This window comes from Pituophis catenifer, unplaced genomic scaffold (assembly GCF_029215685.1).
Source record: "Pituophis catenifer annectens isolate HBS135680 unplaced genomic scaffold, rPitCat1.0.hap2 SCAF_11, whole genome shotgun sequence".
NCBI classification, from domain to species: domain Eukaryota; kingdom Metazoa; phylum Chordata; class Lepidosauria; order Squamata; family Colubridae; genus Pituophis; species Pituophis catenifer.
Genome location: NW_027256891.1, coordinates 15,361,722 through 15,376,366, shown reverse-complemented (window position 1 = coordinate 15,376,366; position 14,645 = coordinate 15,361,722). Strand labels below are relative to the sequence as shown.

Here is a 14,645-nt window from a genome sequence, read left to right as displayed (position 1 = left end):
GAGAGTGAGGAGAGGAGAGGGTGAGGAAAGAGAGGAGAGAGGGTGAGGAGAGGAGAGGAGAGAGGGTGAGGAGAACAAAAAATAAAACTAATAACTAAATGTCACACAAACCTTTGTGGAATGTCAGCGAAGGAACCAGATCAGGTAAAAGGCATGAGAAAACGGAGCCCCATCTTTTCTGGTTAGATGAGGTTAACCACGAGGCTTCAACTCAAAGCATTTCAAAGAAAATATAAGAACAAATAAGAACATATAACTTTTCCAGATTTCCGTTGTCCCACTTTTTTCTTGACATGGTCCTAGGGTTCTAAAACTCACAAATTCTTCTAAACATAAGCCTCCCAGAGTCACCCATGGATGCGTTGAAAGGCTGCTACATAAATTGGTTTAATACATTTATGAATGTCAGTACAACAAAGGTGTATAAAATGATGGATATAATATGGAAAAATTTGTAAATAAACTAACGTAAGTAGAAACTTAGTTGAAGTTTTCTTTTATAATAAAATAAAATAAAATAAATAAAATAAACAAACAAAAAAAAAAACGGTCGTTAAGTGTGAAAAAAAGGCCGTAAATCGCTTTTTGAAATCCCGTTGTAACTTCAAACGGTCACTAAAAGAACGGTTGTAAGTCCAGGACTACCTGTAAACCTCAGGGACAAGAAGCAGAGTTTGATGCTGAAGTCATAATATTTGTACGGATGTACAAATTTGAAACCCACAATTTCTTTTTGAAGCCTAATCCAACCCCCTTACGCACAAACAACTCTTCTGGGCTTCCAATTTACAGTATGATTCAGTGTTTTTAATTTGTTGGCCGCACTTTACAAAATCCGTTTAGTTGAAACAAAGCTTTCTATTCCTCTCAGAAAAACTTATCGTTGCACTTTTTTTCCCGTTTTATTAAAAGCAGAGTAACAGGAAACAATTACAATTACAGTGACCATAACAATCTTGTTCTTAGAGTAACACATAAGTGGCCATGAAGAGATCTCAGCTACTTATAACAAAGCCACATCAGTACTTTTTTTTTGCAAAGACATTCTTAGAAATTAGTAAATATATTCCTGAAACTTAGTAGCTAATAAATACCAGACAGCTGTAGAAGTTGTCTTGATCCAAGGATCATATTTGCACCACCTCTACATCCGATGCATTCTACGGGGTCATGAAACTCATACAGTGTTAAGAAAATCAACTTAGAAATGGCCTCGAGTACCAAATGCCTTCCGCTACTAAAAATTGAATGTTGTTTAAAAGGAGTCCTTAAGGAGTGTTAAGAGCAAAAAAGTGCTACCGCATCAATCAAGTTAAGACGACATCCAAAACTACAGGTAAGAAAAGAGAGAAGCAGATACAGATCGTGCAAAGAACCATCAACTCAACGAGGTGTAGCCCAGTGGTGGGTTGCCCCTGGTTCAGACCGGTTCGCAAGAACCGGTAGTAAAACCGGCGGGAGGCCCCGCCCACCGCCCCGGATGTTGTCATTGGCAATTTGCACATGCGCAGAAGCAAGGTGCGAGCGAAGCGAGCGCGCGCGCGTGCGATCCCGTTCAAACCAGTAGTAAGGGTAAGTAGAACCTACCCCTGATGTAGCCAAACTATAGCTGGGCAAAATGGCTTCAGACAGCAGCTTGGAGCTCATGAGATACTGTAAATACTGCTTTCACTGAACAAGCAAACCTGAAATACATTCCTTAAAGAACACGAGCCATCTCAGGGAGAAAATTCAACTAAACCTAAATTGCTGGTGTTCGTGTCGGATTCGAGTCAGGGATGGGCTTCAAAAATGTTAGCAAGGGGTTCTCTGCCTGGTTGCTGGGTGGGCATGGCCATGGCGGGCGTGGCCTAGTCGGCCTCCTGCGCCACGGTGGGAGGGCATTTTTGCCCTCCCCGGCCTCCGGAGGCTTTCCTCGAGCCTCCAGGAGGGTGAAAATGGCCTCCCCAGGCTCTGGAAGCCCTCCGGAGGCTCTCTGGAGGCCAGAAACGGGCCCATTTCCTGAACTTCTGGTAGTTCCGGTAGTGCCCTCCTCGAGCCTCCGTGCATGCCTTGCACTAACCTGCATCCAAAACGGGCTGCATTGGGACTCGTGGGCAGGGCAGGGCCAACCAGGAGTGGGATTTGGGGGTTCTCCGAACTGCACAGAATCTTAGCTAGAGGTTCTCCTGAACCCCTGCGAACCCCCAGCAGCCCGTCCCTGATTCTAGTTCCTTGGAAAAACATTCTCTCTCCTGCTCCCCTATTTAAGTCGGGAAATGTTGCAGTTCAAAATATGACTTCTGCGTCTTAGCGAGAGTCAAAACTGCATCATTCTAGACTTCGAGGAATCTTGCCAGTTTCCCCGCTACTTTAATTCGAAAGCTGCAAAGAGCAGAACACCGTCCAAGGAAAACGGTAGCTGCTTCCTGATATCTATAAGAACTTGCAAAAATTCCTTTTCTGGAGTTTTTTCCTTAGCAGGTTTGCATGTTCAGTATAATTCTAGGAGGACAACAAAAATCATGTTTACCTGAAAGGGATCAGCTGTAAACATACTGGAGGAAAGAGGGTTGATTTTCCTTAATTAGCAGAAATTTTCCAACGAGAGCCAACGGGTTCAACCAAGGTTGGCCGAGCTTGGCAAGAACAACCATGAACAAAGATTTATTCTGTTGTTCATGAAGTCTACTTGGACCCTCTTGTAGGTAGAAACCCCCCCTTCTGCTCCTAAACTCATGCACAGATTAGTTTCGAAGTTTTGGCCCAGGAAGACCAAACTCAACCACAGAATTTGCATCTCAAATTGTGGTAAAGCGTTTCATCCTTCGTTATGAATCATGAAAATGTCGCTTCAAGTCCAAAGAAGGCAAGATATTTCTTATTTGGTTTGAAGGCAAAAAACTGGCTTTGGCTACTTCTCGTAGGTGCTGTTTCTTCCACGGAGTGGCAAATCTTGGCTTCCTATAGAAGTTCTGGGCATCCCTGTTGGATCTTGCTCAAAGAGATGCAGTAGGAACTGGAGTCTCTCTGGTGATGGCAGGGGGGCAAGCAATGATCATCATCCATCTCTAGAAGGAAGGATGATCTAGAACTTCTCGTTCCTAGACAAGGAGCTCAATCCTAAGGGTCTGGTGCAGGGGTGAAATGCTACTGGTTCGCACCGGTTCGGGAGAACCGGTAGTGATAAAAACTACCGGTTCGGGCAAACCGGTAGTAAAAAAAAAGCTACCGGTTTGTTTGAACCAGTATTTCCGACAATCAGCTGTGCCGTGCCGTTTATATTAGTTAGAAAGCAGGAAATCCTAAGGAATCTAAAGCACGCGGCACAGCTGTTATCCTCCCTCGCTGTTCTACTTACCTTGTTAAGCCTTCTTTTTCCACACGCGTTTAGTTTGCACTGTGCATGCACGCATGTGCAGCATGCTTTTGGTGTGCACTGTGCATGCATGCACACAGCGAGCGTTTGGCGCGTACCGCACATGCGTGGGCAGCAAAACGGTGGCCATCCGCGGAGGATTTCACCACTGGTCTGGTGATAAGAGCAGATAGCAGAAGCAATGCCTCCACTCAGATCTTTGATCCAATCATTTCAGTTTCGGCTAAAGGCCGCTCTTGCTTTTTTCTTGAAGAGCCTGAAAGAACCCAATGCTACCGAGAAGGCCAGTCAAAGCGAAAGGTGCAATTATTTTCACTTAACTAGCTAAGAGAAATAACCAAGTGTCTTCTTTCTTTCTATCTCTCTCTCTCTCTTCCGGATTGTTGGAGCTTTAGTTCAGAACAAGGGTTGGCGGCTTCCAGCTTCTGAGAGGTATCATGGCCTCTTGTTGTCCCTAAAGATAAAGTCCTTCAAAGGAAAGGAACAAAGGAAAGAAACAAAGCAAGGAAATTATGGGATTGTGCTTCCTCCCAACATAAGAATGGACAGCAAAGAAATGCTGGAGAAAGTTGAAGCAATGACCAAGATGAAGAATGGACAACAGAGTTAAGCTGGAAAGAAACACAGTGCTATAGTTATATTGTTATATTTTTTTTACAGTGCTGGGAAATCAGGACTTAATATTGTCTTCCCTCCCCAGATCTGTATGTTTTCTTCCTTCCTCCTGTTCTAAGGCTTTCTGAAGCCACTGTCCCATCATATGGCAAGCTTAACATCACCAGCAGGCAGGAAAGAGAAGAGACATGGAGAAGCAGAACCTTCAAACATTGGGTAGCCGTCTACTTTGGAGGTCTCAAAAGGCTGGCACGCCAACAAACACGTCTTGCCAATGAACTAGCTCAACTTTCCTTGAGACTCTACCAGTTTTCAACAACGGACGTCCAGTAAAAAACCTTGATGGTTTTGTACACAGGAGGTCTCCTCAAAAGGACAGGGCTGCTTTCAATAGCAAAAGGCACAAGAGGTAGCACCTTGGAGGTCAGAACTGGTATCTTACATGGTTGCCAAGTCCATCTGTCCTGAGTTGAGCCAATGGGCTGGCTTTGGAAACCAAGGAGAACCAATCAGGGAGCTTAGAATGGGGAGAATGAAGAAAAGGCAATAGACAATATTTGATGGACCTCAAGTAATGGTGAGAGGACCTCTCCTCTCTCTTGGGACAGGAGGCCAGGTCTGTGAGGTATACACTTTTTTCTCTCCATTCCTGAATCAGCAGCTCCCGACCATCAGAGGTCCAAGCCACCCTAGGCTTGAAGTCCAAGGAAACGGGCCGTGTTTAGCACATCATCTCTCGTGAGGTAGCAACCGCAGAGCTGGCGATATCCCGTGAAAGATTCTCGGCCATGCAGCACTCGCCAATTGTCCACGAAGAGGGCCTACAGAAGGAATGAAAAGAAGCAAAGTGAAGAAAGCTACGTAGAGAGTCCTTGGCTTACCACCGTTCATTTAGTGACGATTTGAAGTTACAACGGCCCTGAAAAAAGTGACTTATGGCCATTTTTCACATGGATGACCGTCGCTGCAGCATTCCAGTCCGCTCCCACAGAGAGGGTCTCCTCAGGGCGCCATCGGCCAAGTCATGTCGGCTGGCGACATCCGGGGGGGGCTTCTCTGTGGGAGCCCCACCCCTGTGGAATGAATTGCCCCCGGAAATTCATAAGATTTCTGACCTCCGGGTATTTCGCTGCGCACTCAAGACCCTGTTGTTCCGCCAGGCTGGGTTAGCAACATAATTTTAAATTGGATGTTTTAAATTTTTGGGGTTTTAAATTAAGCCAAATTTATTTAATATTTTTAAATTATTTTAAATTGATGTTGATTCTGTTTTTAAATAGGCTGTACACCGCCTTGGGTCCTTCGGGAGAAGGGCGGTATAGAAATAAAATTATTATTATTATTATTATTATTATTATTATTATTATTATTATTATTATTATTATTATTATTATTATTCCCCCAGGGTCATGTGATGTACATTCGGATGCTTGACAAGGTTTTTAGTGTTTTTTAATCTTTTAAATGTTTTATAATGTTTTTTTTTTTTTAAATGTATTGTGAGCTGCCCTGAATCTCCGGAGAGGGGCGGCATATAAATTTAATAAATAAATAATAAATAAATAAATTCACATTTATGACGGTTGCATTGTCCCAAAGTCACGTGATCCCCTTTCGCGATCTTCTGACAAAGTCAATATGGGGAAACCAGATTCCCTTCACAACTGTGTGACTAATTGAAGAATGGCAGTGATTCACTTAACAACTGTGGTGAGAAAGGTCATAAAATGGGGCAAAACTCACTTAGCAAATGTCTCACTGACGTAAATTGTGGGCTCAATTGTGCTCGTAAGTAACTTGCAGTAATTGCAGGCAGCTGGTGCTACTTAACAGCACTTTAGTTTGCTGCGCCACCAAGGCTCTTGGCACTCCAAAAGTAAGCAGGGGAGCAACTTTGGTGTTTTGAGGGAGGGAAGGGTATCAGGAGTTTTAAGGGCTCAAAGGGGCCTTGAGTCAGGTTCTCCCATCAAGCCACCTTCTAACTTACTTTGCCTGGTTTCAGTTTGACCCAGAGCTCGTTCTCGGGCCTCCGCAACTCAGTGGTGAGTGTGCGGTGTGCAATATACCAACGGTGCACAGTGTCATGGGGCACTGTGTTAATGACAGCTCGGTCGTAATTATTGTACCTAAAGAAGAAACAGAAGGTTAGTCAAATGCATTTGGCTGGAAGGGCCCTTAGTAGTGAGAACTACATGTTGCTGAACCCCCTTACACAGAAGTAGCTTTAATCACCATTGGCCAACCATGATCAAGCTGGTTTCATACACTATAGTCAGTCCCCTGGGGCTCTGGGATGGCTTAAGCCACTGTGAAGCAGGTTCATAGGTAGCAAGCCATAAGCCATGATTAACCATCTACAAGAGGTTGTTCTGCTGACCCAGCTCCCCAAACACGACAAACCCTCTGAAGTTAACTCAAAGATTCCTTTATTGGGAGCGTCAGCAGCCCTGGCAAAAAGTTTCTCTCGCAGGCTAACAAGTCTGTCCGTCCAGAAGATGAATAGCTGTCTTTGCCACATCTATTCCTCTCCGCCCCTTGTTTTTTATCCCCAGAGCTAGGGTAGGGCTTCGCTAGCAGCGGTGGCTCTTCCGTCCCAAGGACCGGCCCATAGATTTCCACTGCTCTCCTTTCCTCTGCTATCTGCACAGCCGTGTATCAGGCACTGGACCCAGCTGTTCCTCCTCCTCATCATCATCAGCCACCTTCAGACCTGTGGGCTGTTGACTCTCCATCTGGGGGCTGACGGACGGCCCAGGTTCTGCCTCTGTCTGTCTCTCTCTCTCTCTCTCTCTCTGCCCGCTCCATTCCCTCTTTTTTTTTTTTTTTTTTTTTAATTTGATTTATATGCCGCCCTTCTCCGGAGACTCAGGGCGGCTTACAATGCTTTAAGCAATAGCCTTCATTCTTTTGTATATTTTATACAAAGTCAGCTTATTGCCCCCACAAACTGGGTCCTCATTTCACCTACCTTAGAAAGGATGGAAGGCTGAGTCAACCTTGAGCCTTGGAGGGATTCGAACCAGCAGAAATTGCAGGCAGCTGTGTTAATAACAGGGTGCACTAAACCCTTGTACTATCAACGCTCTTTCCCCTCGGAGCTCCCAGGTTGCCTTGGTGCTGACCCTGACTCCCATATCTCCTCCTCCTCCTCCTCTGATTTGGCTGCTGGAGTAGCCAGCGGCTGACAGGCCACAACAGAGATAGAAGTCAGGTTTCGAGGTCGTCTCAAATAAATTGCATTTCAAACAAAGTCTTTGAAGTAAAACTCCCATTTATTAAGCACGACATTCTGAATCCGACTCCAATTGCGGCCAACACTGACTTCCAGACCCAAAACCCTCCCTTTCCGTTCCCACTCCCCTGCACTCATTGGCCATCTTCCAAGTCACTCTATCCCTAATCTACCGCCCCAGCTCAAGGAATTTCCCCCCTCCCATCCCATCTCCTAGGGGATATTATCTCCAGGGAAAATAAGTAGGTGAAAAGTCAAACGTCCCTTTCCAGATGCCTCTGCTTCTCCTTCTTATGTCAGCACTAGAGTAAATGCAGCTTGAAGCGCTGACAATAGATTCACATCATAGGCTGAGCCAGGAACAAGCAGATTCTTCTATGGCATAAAGCAGGGGCCCCCAACCCCCAACCCGTGGCCCGGTACTGGGTCATGGCCCATTCAGAACCAGGCCGCACAAGTGGCAGGCGTGTCAAGTATGAAACTTTGGCAGCTACTTGCCTCTTGGTTTCAACTTGCCATTAGAGTACGGAGGGGGAGTTGTTGCTTTAGAATGGGTTAAATGGAGAAACGAAACCTCCACGATTCCGCTGAAGACGATGAGAGCCTGAATCCTTTTCAAGGACATTATAGCAAGGTGTGGAGTTGAAGTAGATGGTTCCCAAAACAAAGTGAACTTGTTTACATGGACTATGTGAGAGGTTGGGGGTTTGGCTGGGGGAAATTATTGTTTAATTCTACGAACTGGTGTTTGGGAACCTCAGAGTTAGTTTTGCTTTGACACTGTTGTGGCCCACCAGTGGCCAGCAGAGCTGGCAGCAGAGTTGGACAATGAGGAGGTTGGGGAGGAACGTGGGCCAGTCCTGGAGTCTGGGGAAGGCTCGGACGAGGGCCCTGAGTCAGAGGCAGAGAGGGGGCCAGGGCCATCTGGTAGTTCTTTACTGCCTCTGGAGTCTCTGGAGTCTGATATCAGTGAGGCAGAAGAACAGCGAGAGCCTGTTCCCAGTGTGCGCATGCGCAGAGCTGCCAGAAGACAGGAACAATTAAGAAAACAGGGTCGACTTGGGAGTAAGGCTTGGAGATGATTGGCCCCTCCCATAAGACATAAAAGAGAAGCGAACGGGACGTGAGCTTTTGCAGGAAGCATTTAGTTCATCTGGTCAGTAAAAGCTGTGGAAAAGTTCTGTTTGACTCTGTGCTAAGTTTGGCCTTGCCCTGCGTTTGACAATTAGTTCTCTGGCAGCATTCCGAGGGAGATAAGGTGGGTGTTTATAAACATTCCCCTGAAAGACTGTTTGGGAAGCCTTTCAGACTGGGAATGACTATAATTCACAGCTGTATGAATAAAAAAGGTTTGCTGGGACTAAGATTGTGCTGTACACTTTCTAAGGAAGCCTAGGTCAGAACAGACATTACCATGCGGTGTATTCAATAAACAGTAAGTTTTTTGGAACAGAATGAGTTTGGATTCTCGAGCTGGATGTTGACAAGGTGAGCATGTGCACGCAGCTCCATTTGCAGTAGTGGCGGGCACTCTCGCGTTCACATGAAGCTTCATGCATGCATGCACCTGCTGCTCACACAGAACCATTTCCTCTCCCTCCCTCCCCCCAAGCAGATCCGCAAAGCCAGAAAGGTTGGGGACCATTGGCTTAAAGGGCGATGTCCCTATGAAGGCAAGTCTCAGCAGCAGGCCATTCCCCTTCACCTGATCAGGTAGAGCTCCTTGTTCCAGGGGTAGATATTCAAGACAGGCCCAACCCCAATCATGTGGTTGCGGCAGCTTCCCATGTTCTCGATGTATTCGTGCTTCAGTGGCACCTTCGTGAGAAGGTCGAAGTCCTCCGGGGCTTGCTGTAGCACTTGTTCTGCGGCATAGAAACCGTCCACCAGAAGCGTCCGTCCCCCCGTCCCTTCATGCCGGAGGCAATGGAATAACTGGATGCTGAGAAGAAACACTCAATTAGTTGCAGAAATGGAAGCCTGGAAGGGACAGAAACCAGAAATGGACTAAATTGCTCCAAAGAGCCTTTTTAAAAAATTATTCTAGCAATCTTGAAACACTAGGCTGATGATCTCTCTACTCTGGTATGTTATTCCACATTGGTATTAGAAGTTAGAGGGCTTAGCTTCCTTTGATGTATTGAACCTACCTGCCTGCCTATCATCCATCCATCCATCCATCCATCCATCCATCCATCCATCCATCCATCCATCCATCTACCTACCTACCTATCTATCATCCATTTATCTAATCCATCCATCCATCCATGCATCCATCCATCCATCCATCCATTATCTATCTATCTATCTATCTATCTATCTATCTATCTATCTATCTATCTATCCATCCATCCATCCATTTATCTAATCCATCCATCCATCTATCACCCATCCATCATCTATCTATCTATCTATCTATCTATCTATCTATCTATCTATCTATCATCTATCTATCTATCTATCTATCTATCTATCTATCTATCTATCATCTATCTATCTATCTATCTATCTATCTATCTATCTATCATCCATCCATCCATCCATCCATCCATTTATCTAATCCATCCATCCATCTATCACCCATCCATCATCTATCTATCTATCTATCTATCTATCTATCTATCTATCTATCTATCTATCATCTATCTATCTATCTATCTATCTATCTATCTATCTATCATCTATCTATCTATCTATCTATCTATCTATCTATCTATCTATCTATCTATCTATCTATCATCCATCCATCCATCCATCCATTCATTTATCTAATCCATCCTTCCGTCCATCCATCCGTCCGTCTGTCTGTCTATCTAATATTGACTATAACATCTATCCTATTGCGATTCTATGGTGCCATATTACGGCAAATTTTGTTTTTACTCTAATATGTCTGAAATTTGTCTGATTTCTAATTTGTCTGAAATGGGATAGGGTTTCCTGCCTGAGCAGTGGGTTGGACTAGAAGACCTCCAAGGTCCCTTCGAACTACCCTATCCTATCCTATCCTATCCTACCCTACCCTACCCTACCCTACCCTACCCTACCCTACCCTACCCTACCCTACCCTATCCTACCCTACCCTATCCTATTCTATCCTATCCTCGTCCATTGTATTGTCCACATGTACATGTACTTTAGGTACATGTATTTGCCTAAAATACATGTACATGTACATGTACATGTACATGTACATGTACATTTAAATTTATATTTGTGTTTGTACATCTAATGTGCTTTATTAGTGCTGTATATCAAGTGATTGCATGACCTCTGTAGATGCCATATGGGTAATCCTGGGCTCACAACCACAACTGAATCCAACATTTCTGTTGCTAAGGCGCTGTTGGTGGAAATGTCCTTGGTGGTTCCTTGATGAAGCTGTTGTTTACTATTTGATTGTTTGTCTGACTTGGTCTAGTTACTCTTGGTGTTAATCACCTGGGTCATTGAGCATGATCCACTCAGAGTCATTGACTTTAGTTCAGCATTCAACACCATCATTCCAGTAAAAAAATATTTACAGACCCCTCACATCCTGGACATAAACTGTTTCAACTCCTACCCTCAAAACGACGCTATAGAGCACTGCACACCAGAACAACTAGACACAAGAACAGCTTTTTCCAAAACGCCATCACAAATAATTCCCTCAACACTGTCGAACTAATTACTAAGTCTGCACTACTGTTAATCTTCTCATTGTTCCCACCACCCATCTCCTTCCACTTATGACTATATGACTGTAACCTTGTTGCTGGTATCCTTAAGATTTATATTGACTGTTTCCCTATGACTATCATTAAGTTTTGTGCCTTATGACTCTTGACGAATGTATCTTGTCTTTTATGTACACTGAGAGCGTATGCACCAAAGACAAGTTCCTTGTGCGTCCAATCACACTTGGCCAATAAAGAATTCTATTCTATTCTATTGACAGAGATGGGTGGCCGTAGAAATTGAATAAATAAAGAAATAACTAATCCCTGCTTATCTGGATGTTGATTAATACTAGATCAACAATACCAGACCAACAATCAGGCAGTAGACAAGACCCCCATCAAGGAACTACCAATGTCAGATCAAGCCACTTGTATGTGAACTGAAAGCAAACCTCACTCCGTTCTAGCACTGATGAGGTTATCTAGCTGGATAATGAAACATCTGCAAGGAAACCACCTAAGCTCAGAGGGCATCGAGGGCTCCACAAGATAAAGAGTATCCATATGATTCAGTCTGAGGTGTGCAAAACATTCTGAGGCTCCAGCGCCAAACCATGAGCGGTTTTCCTCAAGGTGGGAGAAGCTGCGTCAGAATGGCCCATACCGCCAGCTACAGTCATCTCATTCGTGGTGTTTCTGCCTCTTTGGCAAATTGGCTCATACCCACAAGGTTCCTGAAAGTAAGTGGTATCTGTATGACGGTCCAAAGCCAGTTTGGTGTAAGCGGTGTCTCCGCGGGAGAAGTCAGAGGTGAAATACCACATCCTGCCGTAGATAGTTTCTCTAGAGGAGGAGAGAAAAGAAAATGAGACAAGGAGGCAGAGAAACAGAGAGAAAACCAACACTGAGTTTAACAGATTACAGATGAACAGAGTTGGAAGGGACCTTGTAGGTCCGTGATGGTGAACCTATGCACAGGTGGCACACGCAGCCATATCTGTGGGCACGTGAGCGTTGCCCTAGCTCAGCTCCAGCACGCATGTGCGCGCCAGCCAGCTAATTTCCGGTCCCACCGGAAGTCGGGAAACAGGCCGTTTCTGGCCTCCGGAGGGCCTCCAGAGGGGTGGGGAAGGCTGTTTTCGCCCTCCCCAGGCTCCAAGAAAGCCTCTGGAGCCTGGGGAAGGCAAAAAATGGGCCTACCAAGCCCATCGTGCTATCACATGCCCAAAGCAGGGTGGGGTCATGAGTACATGCATGGGGGGGGAGGCGGGGCACATTGAATTATGGGTGTGGGCATGCACACCTGTGACCCCCACTTTTGGCACGCGATGGCAAAAAGGTTAGCCATCACTGTTCTAGGTCATCTAGTCCAACCTCCTGCCCAAGCAGGAGACCCAACATCATTTCTGACAGATGGCAGTCCAGTCTCTTCTTGAAAGCCTCCAGTGATGAAACTCCCACAACTTCTGAAGGCAACTTTTGTTCCATTGTTTGATTGTTCTCACTGTCAGAAAATTTCTCTTATTTCCAGGTTGAATCTCTCCTTGATCAGTTTCCATCCATTATTCCTTGTCTGGCCTTCAGATGCTTTGGAAAATAGGTTGACCCTCCTCCTCTCTGGGACAGCCCCTCAAATATTGGAATCCTGCTATCATGTCTCCCCTGGTCCTTCTCTTCACTAGACTAGCCATGCCCAGTTCCTGCAACCGTTTGTCATATGTTTTAGCCTCCAGTCCCCTAATTATCCTGGTTGCTCTTCTCTGCACTTTTTCTAGAATCTCAACATCTTTTTTATAGTGTGGATGCAGGATTCTAGGTGTGGTCTTACTAAGGCTTTATAGAGTGGTGTTAGTACCTCCCTTGAGCTTGATTGTATCCATCTGTTAATGCAATTTAGGATTGCACTGGCTTTTTTGGCTGCCGCTGCACACTATTAGCTCATATTTAACTGGTTGCCCACTAAGACTCCAAGATCCTTCTCACAGTTCCTGCTATTAAGCCTGGTTTCACCCAGACTATATACTGTATATACTTTTGGTTTTTCTTGCCTAAATGTAAGACTTTACTTTTCTCTACACTCAATTTCATTTTGTTGGATAGGGCCCAGTGTTCAAGTCCGTCAAGATCCATCTGGACATCAACTGTTCCTACAAAATGTGGATCTTCTGGGTAAAATCAAAAACATAATTGTCCATGACACTATTACAGTTTACAATTCCCAGTAACATCTGGAAAGGTGGAACTTTTGCTTGTTGGTCCAGGAATGATTCCAGCTGTTTCAATCCTTCAGGGTGGGGTAATTCATTACAGGTGGTCCTTGACTTACACTTAGTGACCGTTCAAAGTTACAACTGGAAAAAGTGACCATTTTTCACACTTATGACTGTTGCAGCATCCCCATGGTCATGTGTTCAAAATTCAGATGCTCGGCAACTGACTCTTATTTATGACGGTTACAGTGTCCCGGGGTCATGTGATCACCTTTGCGACTTTCTTATAAACAAAGTCAATGGGGAAACCAGATACACTTAACAGCTGCAGCAAGAAAGATTGTAAAATGAGGCAAATTCACTTAACAAACGTCTCGCTTAGCAACAGAAGTGCTAGACTCAATTATGGTCCTAAGTCGAGGACTGCCTGTACTGACCGAATTAAAAGATAAGTCCGATGAATATTTTTAATTGTGTTTATCAATGATCAGAGGTTCTTGCCACTGTTCTGAATGGCAAGTTACACACCCACAATGCAACGCCAGACCTTAAAACTGATTCTTGACCAATAGAATTGGGACAATAGATTGAGATACCTTGTTGTTATTATCCTTATTATGCAGAGATTTACCGTATTTTTCAGACTATAAGACACACCGGAGTATAAGGCGCACCTTAATTTTGGGGGAGGAAAATAAGAAAAAAGCTGATTGGCAGGTGGATCGGCCTCCCGGAATACCTCCAACCAGCTGTTCCCAGAGGTGAATTTTAGCAACAGGTTCGTTGGTTGTGAGCTCTGCGCCTTGCTTTTTTTTCAGCCTCTGAAACCTTTCTTTCAGAGGCTTTTTTTCCTGAAGCTCTGTTTCGGAGGCTTTTTTTTCTGACGCTTCGTTTCAGAGGCTTTTTTTCTGAAGCTTTGTTTCAGAGGCTTTTTTCTGAAGCTCCTTTTGTTTCAGAGACTTTTTTTTCTGAAGCTTCGTTTCAGAGACTTTTTTTTTCTGTAGCTTCGTTTCTGATGCTTTTTTCAGCCTCTGAAATCTCCGTTTGAGAGGCTGGGCGGGGCTACATTCAGAGTATAAGACACACCCTCTTTTTTGGAGGGAAAAAGGTGCGTCTTATACTGAAAAATATGGTAATTCATTGCTCTTTAAATGCTTTTTCCTTTTAAACTAATCCTCTTACATGTAAGTTGTTTGCAAATTAGAGTCATTGTTCATTTAAATGCAAGGGGCAATTTTTTTAAAAAAAAATCAGGTGTAAGCTCTACATCTCACAGAACTACTGAAATCTGCTGGAATCTGCTGGAGTCGATTTAAGATCTTTGACAAGAAAACGGTCACAAACTTGGAGAAGCGAAACATTTGCATTCAATGCCAGCGCAATGCATTTTGGAAATTCCCAGTTGTTGTTTTTTTTTAAAAAGCCTCTTTCCAAATAATTTAGGCTAAGGGTTAGCAATCTGGGCAGAGAAGGAGAAGGAAGGAAGGAAGGAAGGAAGGAAGGAGCAAGGAACCATTGCAAAATTCCTTTTTCTTCAGACGCCTGGTCAGTTCAAGGTCAACCTGGCA

General features: G+C 44.5%; 1 protein-coding gene across 1 annotated transcript in view; it reads right to left on the bottom strand.

Moving 5' to 3' along the window:
• Positions 1–877: 877 nt before the first annotated feature.
• The window catches only part of TMLHE (trimethyllysine hydroxylase, epsilon), a 43,654-nt gene continuing 29,886 nt past the window's right edge, over positions 878–14,645 (bottom strand). The window contains exons 5-8 of the mRNA XM_070951931.1: positions 11,591–11,710; positions 8,911–9,147; positions 5,961–6,099; positions 878–4,794 (exon numbers count right to left, since the gene is read on the bottom strand). Of these exons, the coding sequence (XP_070808032.1) occupies positions 4,663–4,794; positions 5,961–6,099; positions 8,911–9,147; positions 11,591–11,710 (628 nt within the window). The 3' untranslated portion in view covers positions 878–4,662. The remainder of the gene's footprint in view (positions 4,795–5,960; positions 6,100–8,910; positions 9,148–11,590; positions 11,711–14,645) is intronic.